The sequence below is a fragment of the Mustela nivalis genome (assembly GCF_964662115.1).
Source record: "Mustela nivalis genome assembly, chromosome: 8".
Lineage (NCBI taxonomy): Eukaryota > Metazoa > Chordata > Mammalia > Carnivora > Mustelidae > Mustela > Mustela nivalis.
This window is the reverse complement of record NC_139027.1, coordinates 119568211-119581280: the sequence shown is the minus strand read 5'-3', so window position 1 is coordinate 119581280 and position 13070 is coordinate 119568211. Positions and strand designations below refer to the sequence as shown.

General features: G+C 42.9%; 1 protein-coding gene across 6 annotated transcripts in view; it reads right to left on the bottom strand.

Annotated features, from left to right (window-relative positions):
- Nucleotides 1–257: 257 nt before the first annotated feature.
- EFCAB8 (EF-hand calcium binding domain 8) overlaps nt 258–13070 on the bottom strand; it is a gene marked incomplete at its 5' end in the record, with an annotated part of 60003 nt that continues 47190 nt past the window's right edge. For all 6 annotated transcript variants that reach the window (XM_082745923.1, XM_082745925.1, XM_082745927.1 and 3 more), the window contains 5 exons: nt 258–829; nt 1735–1833; nt 1919–2123; nt 3239–3371; nt 8438–8606. In XM_082745923.1, coding sequence (XP_082602049.1) covers nt 419–829; nt 1735–1833; nt 1919–2123; nt 3239–3371; nt 8438–8606 — 1017 coding nt within the window. In that variant the 3' untranslated portion in view covers nt 258–418. The remainder of the gene's footprint in view (nt 830–1734; nt 1834–1918; nt 2124–3238; nt 3372–8437; nt 8607–13070) is intronic.

Below are 13070 nucleotides of genomic sequence, written 5' to 3'. Positions count from 1 at the left end.
GGACCTCACTCTAGCCATGAGGCCGAACCAAGTATCAGAAGCAGACAGCTTACCCCAGCAGCATGACCTACCCGCAGCACCACCAGGGAGCCTCTGAGGCCCCGGCCCTATGCTTTGCCTACCAGAAGGCTGCGCCAGGTGTCCTGGGCAAGGGAACTCTCCTCTGCATCCATCCAGGGCCTTGTCAGGCAGAACACAGACACACTAAGGGGGCAAGAGACACACAGCCCAGCCTCCTGGCCTATGGGACTCCAATATCTGCAAATATTTATTTTCTTCTCCAGGACGCTGGTGAAGGAGGAGGTCAATAGGAAAAGGTCTCTACCTCTGGGTCTGGCAGGGGTAATAAGCCAGGGACAGACAGGATGCCCGTGGGCCTGAGCCTTGTGCTGGGGGGCTGGAGAAAGGGTGGGCCACCTTAGAACTGGATGTGGTACCTCTTCTTCATGGAGGAACGAAGGGTGGTCTTGAGAGGTCTTGAGAGCAGTTCGATGGATGAGGCAACAGGCATGGGAGTCGCCGACCTCTGCACGACATACCTGTTTGCCTGGGACAGGACCAAGGGAGAGGACAGGAGGTAGGGGGAGCTGGACAAGGCCAACTCCAGGAAGTCAGAGCCTGAGGCCATCACGGAGAGGGTGTCGCTGGGGGAGAGGGAGGTGGCAGAAGAGCTGGTGTTCTTATCAGGATCCGGGTCCTTGTGGCTGCAGGGGGCCGCCAGGTGCATGTGCGGGCCCTGGTGCTCGAGAATGTCATGCAGCCCGAGGTCAGGTGTGTGGGTGGGCGACAGGTTGTTGAAGTGCAGGCTTTGGTAGATCTGAGGTGAAATCTGAGGGGGGAAGAGAGCAGGGGAGTTTGGGGAATTCACCCAGGATCAAGAACAGGCTCCCAGGAAGGATGGGCCCTGGGGTCTTCCTGGACAAAAGAAGTTTCCAGAGTACCATGGTTTTCATGGAGAACCACACCCTGCTGGCACTGCAAGCCCACCATGGGCCAGGCCTGGCACCTGGCCCTTCTCCTGGGGTCGGCAACCACGCTTCGTGCTCAGCTCAGGACTATCCTCATCTCGGAATGAGACCTCTGGACTCAAGATGGACTTGAGTGGGGCCCTCACCTCTCCTGTCAGCTTGGAGGCCCATCTCTAGAAGGCAGGAATGCTGAACAGCCTCCCTCGGCACTGCCCTCTCCCCGCCCAGGCCAGAGGGCTTCTCTCCCTTCAAGTGCCCACCACAAAGTGGGGAAGCTGCATGGCAGACGCCTCTGGGAGAGGCTGCAGTCTGCCCAAGAGAGGGAGGATGGGGTTCAGAGCTGCCCTGCAAAACCCCCAGCCTCCTTTTCCTTTCCCCCAGCAGAGCACCCTGCCATTCCCTCCATCCTTTACCCAGCACAAAGAGACCCTCCCCCATGTCTGCTCTAGAGTGGCCCATGGTGTGGTGGTAGACAAGTAACCAGAGGAATAGCCAGACTCTGGGAAATTCTTGGAAGTTTAGCAAAAGTACCAGGCCCGAGGAGAATCTCCTCCCCTAGGCCTGATGAGCTGTGTCCTCAGAGACAAAATCGGTGTCCGTGGCCTCACCCAGGGCCTCTGCAGCCAGACCAGCCTCACCCCAGAGCTGCCCGTGGCCCTGCCCTGGCCTTGAGGGCCCGGTGGACAGGAGGGTGGAAGGTGGCTGCTGCTGCTGGCGGAGGCCGCCAGCACCAGCATCTCAGGGAGCGAGTCCTGCCCTGTGTCACCTGGTGCTTCATCCAGCCGTACTGCACTTCAGTGGACAGGAGTCGGGGGCTCCGGGACCGAGCCTTGGGCTTGTACGCTGCTCCCAGAACTTTGCTCATCTGCGGGAGCCATGGACAAGAGTGAAGCCTCGGGGCTGGCCGTGGCGGGCCCCTCTGTGCCCCTGGGTCCCCCACGCAGCCTCACCTGCTTGCCCTTGGACTCCCACTTGAGCCAGCTGCGCTCGATGTCTTCCAGGGAGCGCTCTCCGGCCCATGGGGACGTCTGGGTGATCTTCTGCAGCTTAGCCCACGCCTCAGCCTCTCTGGTGGCCTTCCCATTCAGGAGAGCCATGAGAGCCACCTGTTCCCGCCGCTGGTATACTAGGGCCTCGGCCAGAGCCCGCTCCTCCCTGATGGAAAGGATTTTCCTTCATAAGACACCCTCATGCCACAAGGCGGGCCAGGCTTCCCTCGGAGCCCAAGAGAATTTCTCCCTCCTGGGCCCGATCCTCTCCCAACCTTCTTATCCCTCCCCCAAGGCCGTACCGCTCAGGTCCATCATTAAACAGTGTCCAGGCAACGTTAGCAAAGCCCAGATTAAACCAACCCCCGACAAGTCCTGCGACCTTTCCTACCACCCTGTGCTGTCCCCCATGGAGACCTGATACCCCATCTTGACTTTACCTGGACCTCGCCTTGTGAAATAGTTAAACACCCTCTCCCTCCCAGGAAAACCCTGCCCCTGCCTTGTTTGCTGACCCCACATGGGACATATGCCTCGACGAGAGGGGAGGAGCAACAAAGACATATGGGTGCCTGGAAAACTACTTACGTAACAAAACCCAACTCCAAGAATCTCTTCTCCTAGGAAGATTTTTTGCTTGATCCACCCCATGAGGTGACTGTCCTCTGAGCCATTCCTGTTCTTAACAGTCCCCTCACTTACCACATAAAATAGCAGCCATGAATTTGCATGTCCATCTCCCCAGAGAACTAGGAGTTCTCTGAGGCAGAACCTGTGTCTGGATTGCTTTGGATTTCTAGAAGCTAGCCCAGAGTCTGGCACTCAGCAGGACCACAATAAATATTTTTTTGAATGACCCCAAATTATCTGAGACTTGGTCAGGATTAAGAGTGGAACATGGATGCAGGAGGAACCTGGAGAGGAAAGCAGCAGCAAGCAGCAGCCTGACCCCCCACCACAAATCAGGGCCTCTAGCCATGTAGAAATGGCCTCAGCAAGGAAGCCAGCCCCGACTAATCAGGACCTGACTCTGGGGCTGGGGCCCATCGAAGAGCTTGCCTTTTTATATTTTCTGCTGGTTTGTACTAAACTTTCAGCTGAGATGGGCTCCTAGGTCACAGCTGCCACCTGTACAGTCAGATTGCCTGCGGGTCCCAAGTCTCTGGCCCTCCCCAAAGGTGCCCACACTACCAGACCCAGACGAGGCTGCCCAGGACCTGGGAAGGCTCCCAGCATCCTCCTCATTGGGCCAGCAGGACCAGGTGGGCTGTGATAACTCACTCCAGCTCTGGACGGAAGGCCTTCTGGGCAGCATCTGCAGAGCCAGCCTCCTCCTCCAAGCTTTTTGTCACTTCAAGATCACCAACCATCTGAATATCCTGCAGCCTTTTCCAAACACTCAGGCCAAACGTCCCTGTGATTTAACCAGATGTGGCTCAATAACAAGAACTAGTCTACCTCCCTCTCCTCTGATCCTTCTGCCCTTTACCCTCCACCTTCAAGAGTCATCTAGCAAACCCTTACCCCTGGCCTGCACTTCATCGTGCTTACCACAACCAGGCATTATGCTGGCTACTCAAAAAATACCTGAAGGAATGAGACACTAGCCCTAGAATATACTTGGAGCATAGGCCAAAGCATCCAGCCCCACATGTAGGCTGAGATGGAAAAAGCACTATGGCAATGACCATGACCCTCAGTTGGGCTTACGTGGTTCATGTATCAAGTAACAATGGCACAGAATGACCAGGCATCCATCAGATGTGAGGTGGGGGTGGAACTGGGGAGGAACAGGGCTGGAGGAGAAAGAAGGTAGTAAGAACAGAAAAACATCAGTCCCACTTTGGGGCAGGGCATAGCTAGTAGTAAGTCATTCTCCTGCTGCAGAATTTTTTAAAAATTAAAAAATATATATAGTCAGAAATCCTATTTTAAGAAGTTATCACAGATCAGTAGAAGTGAAAAAGAGTAGATGAACTAAAGTACAGAAAGGGAAGAGTCCTTCCAAGAAGAACTGAAATTGCAGGCTGCTTCTTCCCTGGGAGTATTTTCTGAGTCTGGGCATAGGCTGAGGGAGAATCAGGGTCTGCTTCAACAAAGGAAGTTTCTGGAAGGAAAAGAAACCATCCGAGCTTCTGAGCAGGATGGATCAAGTCTAGTGGAATTCCACATGCATTGCTGCGTCTTCCACAGGATATTTGCTGAGCCCTGGGGGAGCTGAGGGCCTGGAAGTTGGGCTAGACAGAATGAGGTTGTTGGGAGACAAAAGTCTCACTAGTAGAAGAAGACTTTAACAAACACAAACAGACTTCACTCAGGAGACAAACTTCACAACGGAAGACAGAAGCAAACAGTCTAATGAAAGCTGCAGCCCAGACCCAGCCCATTCGGCTCCTGATTGTAGTGAGAGGAACAGCCCTATAGAGAGGAACTAGCACACGCACTGGAGGAAAAGCATACCAATTTCAGTCTCTGTGGTGCTTTTATACAAAGTCCAGAAAAGTATTGGGTTTCATTTTGGATTTGGTTTTAGTTTTGGTTTTGGTTTTGGTTTTGGTGGTGGGAGGTGTTGTTTTTGTTTTGGAGGTTTTGGAAGGGTGGATTTTTTAATGCATATAACATGTAAAAAGACAGGAAAAGTATAAATAATAAAAGGAAGAAATAGGCATTAGAATCAGACCCACAGATAATTCTGATGTTGGAGCTATCAGATAAAACTTTAAAATAACGATTGTAAATAGTTAAATAAAATAACAGAAAATATGAACGAAGTGAAGGAAAAGAAGGAGAATTTCTATAAAGAATTGGATTCTATAGGAAAGAAACAAATGTATATTTGAGAACTAAAAAACATACAAAATGAAGAAATAACTGAATGGACTTAATAGCAGGCTGCATACAGAAGACAGAATTAATGAATTGGAAGGCAGGTCAGCAGAAAATATACAAAAAATAACTAGAATGCAGAGATTGAAAAAAATAAAACAAACAAAAAAAGAAAAACAGAGAGAACAGAACAGAGTATGAGAGATAAATGGGGCACAGTCAAATGTTCTAATATACATGTAACTGGAACCCCACAATAGGAGAATAGAGGATAGGCAAAGAAGTGCTGAAGAGATAATATTTAACAATTTTTTAAAACTGATTAAAAATAGCAACCCACAGGTTGAAAAAGATCCGTGAACTCTGAGCAGGATGAACACTAATAAAGCCACACTTAGGCATATCATAGTCAAACTGCTGAAAGCCAAAAGTAGTCAGAGAAAAAAGAAAAATTACCTTCAAAGTATCAACTTATGGGGCATCTGGGTGGCTCAGTTGGTCAAACAACAGATTCTGTTTCAGCTCAGGTCATGATCTCAAGGTTAAGAGATCAAGCCCCATGTTGGAGTCTGCCTAAATGGATTCTGCTTAAGATTCTCTCCCTCTCCCTCTGCCCCTCTCCACCCAACCCAATTCACATACTCTCTCTCTCAAAAAAAGAAAAAGAAAGAATCAACTTACAACTGACTTTTCAAAAGAAAATATAGAAACCATAGATAATAGAAAAAACTTTTTTTAAAGTACTGAAAGGAAATAAAACTCCACTGAGAATTCTATGCCCAGTAAAATAGTCTTAACATTTTAAGGCAAAATAAAGATGTTTTCAGATGAGAAAAATCTTAAAGAACTAATCACTAGCAGGGATGCCTGGGTAGCTGGTTAAGGGACCAACTTTTTTTAAGATTTTATTTATTTATTTGAGAGAGAGAGAGCATGAGTGAGAGAAGGAGCAGTGGGAGGAAGAAAGTAAGATTCTTGCACAAGAAGTGATATCAGTTTGGGGTACCTGAATGGCTCAGTAGGTTAGTGTCTACTTCAGCTCAAGTCATGATCCCAGGGTCCTGGGATCAAGCCCCACATGGGGTTCCCTATTCTGCCTCTCTGTCTGCCTGCTCTCCCTGCTTGTACTTTCTCTTTTTTCTCTCTCTGTCAAATAAATAAATAAGTCTTGAAAAAACAAAAAGAAGTGGTATGAGGTCAAGAGTGCATATTATAATCTCTAGAGTAACTGATAATGAATATTATAAAAATATACAATTAAAGAGCTAATAAAGGAATAAAACAAGATAATCGTTTTAAATACTTGACTAATCCAAGAGAAGGCAGAAAAGGAATAATAAAGGAGTGAAGAACAGAAAACAAGTATTAAGACAATAGACTTGAACCATATAACTAATTTCTTTACTATTTGAATGGACAAAATATCCAATTAAAAGGCAAATATTGTCAGGATGAAAAAAATAGGTCTTAATATAATGATCTTCAAAAGAGGTACATTTTTAAAAATTTTTATTTATTTATTGAGAAAGAGAGAGAGAGAGGATGAGAAGAGAGAGGTCATCAGGAGAAGCAGACTCCATGCTGAGCAGGAAGCCTGATGTGGGACTTGATCCCGGGACTCCAGGATCATGACCTGAGCCAAAGGCAGTTGCTTAACCAACTGAGCCACCCAGGTGTCCCAAAAGAGGCATATTTAAGTATAAGGACAGAGATAGGATGAAAAGTCATGCAAGCAAGGGGTAATTGCAATACAATTATAAGATGAATTAAATGCTGAGGTTAAGGTTGACCCCGTGGTAACTACAGTTAACAATACTATATTGCACACTTGAAATTTGCTAAGAGAGTAGATATTAAGTGTTTTCACCACCAAAAAAAAAAAAAAAAAGTAACTATGTGAGGTGTAGATATATTAATTATCTTGATTGTGGTAATCATTTCATAATGTTCCCATATACCAAATCATCATGTTGTACACTTAAAATGTCAGCTTACTCAGTCTTTTTTTGTTTGTTTGTTTCTATTGCTATGTCTTCATAGTCACTAATCTTTTCTTCTGTAGTATCTAATCTGCTCTTAATCCTATCCACTGTATTTTTATCTCAGACATTGTCATTTTTAATTTTTAAATTCAATTTGTGTCTTTTTACATATTCCAGCTTCTCTTTAATATGCTGTTTTCTTCTATCTTTTGTAACACATGAAATATATTCATAATATTTATATATATTATATATTATGTTACATCTATGTATACTATATTATATATAATTTATAATATTACAAATGTATTTGTATATGTTATATATAATTTATACTACCTTTGTATTATATTATGTATAATATTTATTATCTATGTATATTTATTTATTATAAATTATACTTCAGAAATTATTATTCTTTGCTGCCTGCTGTCTAATGCCTGGAAACTGTTATATATGTATTTTGTTCATGCTTTTAGTCATTTAAAGTGGGAATGTAAATCCAGTCCCTGTTACTCTGTCATGTTTGGAACCAACAGCAATGATAGGCAATAGAAACAGACCCAGAAGTGAAAGATATACTGGAATTAATCAGACTTTAAAATAACTTCTATCAAAATGTTCAAGAATATAAAGAAGAAGATGAGGAATTTCATCATAGAGCAGCAATAAATTTAAAATAGTCAAAAAGTTTTTACACATATAAGAGCTGAAAAGGCAAGGAAACTGAAGTAAACTAATTCTAAAAGGAATAAACCTTTGGTAAGAGACAAGAGACCAAAGCTGCTTTCAATCCTGGCAGAGTAATGACAGGAAGATGAGCCCTCCGTGGAGGAGGAGAAACCAGATGAGTCCTTTTGAAATTTTGCCAGCCTCGCACAACATAAGAGATTATAACCCAGGATGTTTCAGCCACAGGGCGAGTATGCAGCTACCCACCGACTCTTTCCCTCAGGCCTTTGAAGGGTATATGGTGGCCATACAATGAAAGCTGGGGGCTGTGCAGAAGAGCTGAGAGATAGACCATGCATGTAGAAAGCTTAAGAAGCATAAGATGCAGGGCGCTTGGGTGGCTCAGTAGGTTGGTCCTCCACCTTTGGCTCGGTTCATGATCTTAGTGTCCTGTGATCAGGTCCTGCACCGGGCTTTCTGATCAGCAGGGAGCCTGCTTACCCCTCTCTCTCTCTCTGCCTACTTGTGAACTCTGTCTGTCAAATAAATAATTTTTTTTTAAAAAGAAAGCATTCTTTATGTGATAGCTAAATAGGTATATATTTACTTTCTGAAAATTCACAAGCTGAACCCTTTTGGTTTGTGCTTTTCTTTATGTATGTTATATCTTAACAAGTAAGTTTATTTTTAAAAAGAGAAAGGAATGTGCCTTCTCAGATATATGCTTTGCAAAAATATACATGGGCAAATAATTTGGGGTGGGTGGGTGGGTGTGTGGATGGACAGTTGATGGGTGGATGAACAGTTGATGGATGAATGGACAGACTGCTGAATGGACAACTGGAAAGTCTCACATCCTGTGATACTGTCTGGGCAGAGCCAGCTGCTGTAGTTTGAAACCCCACCCCACAGGATATAAGTTTTATGCTAGCTCAGGTTCTAACAGGGACAGGGCCATGATGGGCCATGTGGCATGGCTGAGCTTCAGTAGGACCCATACCAATGGTGTCACCGGAGAGTTTCCAAGCCTTGACGTCACCGTCCTGGCCACCACTGACAACCAGCTGGAAGCTATCCACATACAGGATGTCGGCCACACTATCCAAATGGCCCTTCCAGGCATTCAGAAGCTTGGGGGGAACCAGGGAAATGGTCTGGCCAGCCACAACCTACGGGGGACAGTACAGGAGAACTACTTATACTGGAGGCAGTAGAGCACTCTGGAAGGATCCTAGGACACAGTCCCCTGGCCCATGTCCCAAGGTTCTAGTTCTAGACATGTTCCCACATTAACTTAGGTAAGTCCTGGCACTTCTCTGGGCCTCATTGGTCCTTTTGGTAAATATCATAAAAAAGCATTTGCATATTACTATGTTTCTTACCAGCTGCATTTACAGATCATTCCATTTGAACATTATAACAACCTTATAGGATGTGTGAGTCTCACCATTTCACAGAGGAGAGAAATGAGCCCACAGCCACATAGCTAGAAAGTGGTGAGGCTCGGACAAGAACCCAGTCTTCTTCTAAAATTATTCAGAGGGGCACTGGGAATAGAATAGGGTGCGCAAGGGAGTGTTGGATCACATTACACTATGAAAGAATGAACTCTACTTAACTGGGAAATAGGTAAAAATAACCAAGACTGTCCTAAATAAAACAATATTGAAGGGGGATATATTTTTACCATGTTTGAATATGTTAAGTCACAACATAAAAACTTGAAACAGAACAATGGGAGATGATAGAAAGCTCAGAAACCAACATACATTTATATAAAATATCTATATGTGAGAGTGCCAGGAAAATTTGTGGTAATGGAGAGCAGGACCCATAAGCAGTGATGGAATACCGGGTAAACTATGAAGAGAAACTTCAATCACTGTTGTGTTTCTTATGACTAAAGAAACCCCTGAGCGCCTGGCTGGTTCAGCTGGCAGACCTTGCAACTCTTGATCTTAGGGTTGGGAGTTTGAGCCCCATGTTGGGCCTGGAGCCTACTTGAATAAACATTTTTTTGAAATTTAAAAAAACAACTAAAGAAACACTAAAAGGGTCATAGAATTCTTTTTAATGAGACTTCAAAATATCTAAAAGAAAACCTGAGTGAGTATTTAGCTTATCTCTGATTAAGAAAGTGATTGACAATGGGAAATACCACATTGGGAAGAAAAACTGACTTGAGCCTCCAGAAATTGTCATTTTAAAATTGTCATAAATAAAATTAAAAGGTAAATGACCAACCAGGGGGAAATACTGGCAATATATTTAAAAATTATTATAGAAAAAAAAAATGATTATGGATCATTTACAAAAGATGGTTACCACAATAGAAGAATGGACAGAGGACATGAAGAGACAATTCACAAAACTATGCATGGTCAATAAAATAAGATGTCAACATCACTAATAAGCAAAGATATCTTCATTAAAATCAAAGGAAATGGGTGCTTGGGTGGCTCAGTCAATTAAGCGGCTGGCGGCTCAGGTCAAGATCCCATGGTCCTGGGATCAAGTCCCAAATCCAGCTCCCTGCTCAGTGGAGAGCCTGCTTCTCCCTCTTACTCTGCCTGCTGCTCTGCCTACTTGTGCTTTCTCTCTCTCTGTATCTCTCTGTCAAATAAATAAACAAAATCTTTTTTTTAAATAATAAATAAATAAAATCAAAGGAAACCATTTACATCTAAAAATCAGCCAAAAGTTGTTTTTTTCACTTCAAACATTTATTTATTTAATGCCTTCTATAAGCAAGGCACTCTATCGACCCAAGGAACCCTCACTCAGATGAATACCACTAATAATAAATATTTCTTGCTGGCAAGGATAAAGCAAAATATTAGAAGTACAAAACTCTATAAACTTTCTGGAGTGCAGTTTGCAGTACATAGTAAAGGCTTTGGAAAGATTTATGTTGTTTCAGATACTATTTCCATGAGATAAACTACCAGATGTGCAGGTAAACAACTACGAACAACAAAAAGATTTGTGAAAAAGAAAAATTGCTCAATCATTTTTATAGCTTTTAAATACAGTCTTATTGAAATATAATTCACACACAATTTACCCATTTAAAGGGCTTGCTTTGGCGGTTTTTAGTATATTCACAGAGTTTGCAACCACCGTTACGATAAATTTTAGGTCATTTCATCATCCCACACTTGATGTAAGTGGAATCAGACAGTATGTGGTCTTTTGTGACTAGCTTCTTTCACTTAGCATGTTTTCAAGTCATGTGGTATTTTAGTGTATATCAGTACTTCATTCCTTTCCTTAAGGATTCATCCATTGTAGACATGTGGGCTGTTTTCACTTCTTGGCTATTACAACTAATGCTGCTATAAACACCCATATATAAGATTTTGTGCAGAAACGACTTCATTTCTCTTGGGTGTATTGCTGGGTCCTATGGCAACTCCACATTTAACTTTCTGAAAAACTGTTAAACTGTTTTCCAAAGTGGCTATATTGCCTTATGTTCTTACCAGCAATGTTTGGGAGTTCCAATTTACCTTTTATTATCTATATTATTATCTGCACCCAACTCTTCTTATCCACAGCCATCCTAATGAGTGGGAAGTGGGATCGCATTATTGTTTTGATAGGAATTTCCCTACTTCCTAATGATGCTCAGCATCATTTCATATACTTATTGGTGATTTGTATCTCCTTGAAGAAATGTCTAGTAGATCCTTTGCCCATTTTTAATTGGGTTAATTGTCTTTTTATTGTCAATGTGAAGGAATTCTTTGAATAGTCTGGATACTAGTTTCTTATAATATAGATGATTTGCAAATATTTTTCTTCTATTCTATATGTCACCTTTTCCCTTTCTTTTTTTTTTTTAAAGATTTTATTTATTTATTTGACAGACAGAGATCACAAGTAGGCAGAAAGGCAGGCCGAGAAAGGAGGAAGCAGGCTCCCTGCTGAGCAGAGAACCGGATGCAGGGCTTGATCCCAGGACCCTCTGGGATCATGACCCGAGCTGAAGGCAGAGGCTTTAACCCACTGAGCCACCCAGGCGCCCCACCTTTTCCCTTTCTTAACGGTGTCTTTTGCAGGCTGAAAGTTTTTAAATTTGACAAAATTCACTTTATTTGTTCCTTTTGTTGCTTGTGATTCTGTGTCATATTTAAGAAATATTGTCTAACCCAGAGTCATGCAGATTTCTCTCTATGCTTTCTTCTAAGAGTCTTATAATTTTAACTCTTCCATTTAGGTCCATGACCACTGAAGTTAATTTTTCCATATGTTGTGAAGTATGTTCTTCTCTGTTAGATGTTCATTCTTCTGATGTGGATATCCAGTCTTCCCAGCACCCCATTTGTTTAAAAAGACTATTCTTTCCTCCATTTGATCATTTTGGCACCTTTGCCAAAAATCAATTGACTATGAGTTTATTTTTCCATTTTAATTCTATTTCATTGGCATATATGTCTACCCTAATGCTAGTACCACACTATTTTCACTGCAGCTTCAGAGTAAGTTTTGAAGTTGCGAAGTGTGACTTTTCCAACTCTGTTCATTCTCAAGATTTTTGAACTATTCTAGGTCACTTGTATTTCCATCTGAAAAAATTCATATTCATTCATTCATTCATTCATTCATTTTTTTAATTTTACATTTTTAATTTTTTTAAAATTTTTTATAAACATATAATGTATTTTTATCCCCAGGGGTACAGGTCTGTGAATCGCCAGGTTTACATACTTCACAGCACTCACCATAGCACATACCCTCCCCAATGTCCATAACCACACCCCCCTCTCCCACACTCTCAGTTTGTTTGTGAGATTAAGAGTCACTTCTGGTTTGTCTCCCTCCCAATCCCATCTTGTTTCATTCATTCTTCTCCTACCCCCTGAACCCCCCATGTTACATCTCCACTGCCTCATATCAGGGAGATCATATGATAGTTGTCTTTCTCCAATTGACTTATTTCGCTAAGCATGATACCTTCTAGTTCCATCCACGTCGTCACAAATGGCAAGATTTCAGTTCTTTTGATGGCTGCATAGTATTCCATTGTGTATATATACCACATCTTCTTTACCCATTCATCTGTTGATGGACATCTAGGTTCTTTCCATAGTTTGGCTATTGTAGACATTGCTGCTATAAACATTCAGGTGCACATGCCCCTTCGGATCACTACATTTGTATCTTTAGGGTAAATACCCAGTAGTGCAATTGCTTGGTCATAAGGTAGCTCTATTTTCAACTTTTTGAAGAACCTCCATGCTGTTTTCCAGAGTGGTTGCACCAACTTGCATTCCCACCAGCAGTATAGGAGGGTTCCCCTTTCTCCACATCCTCGCCAGCATCTGTCATTTCCTGACTTGTTAATTTTAGCCATTCTGACTGGTGTGAGGTGGTATCTCATTGTGGTTTTGATTTGTATTTCCGTGATGCCGAGTGATGTGGTACACTTTTTCATGTATCTGTTGGCCATCTGGATGTCTTCTTTGCAGAAATGTCTGTTCATGTCTTCTGCCCATTTCTTGATTGGATTATTTGTTTTTTGGGTGTTGAGTTTGCTGAGTTCATTATAGATTTTGGACACTAGCCCTTTATCTGATATGACATTTGCAAATATCTTCTCCCATTCTGTCAGTTGTCTTTTGGTTTTGTTA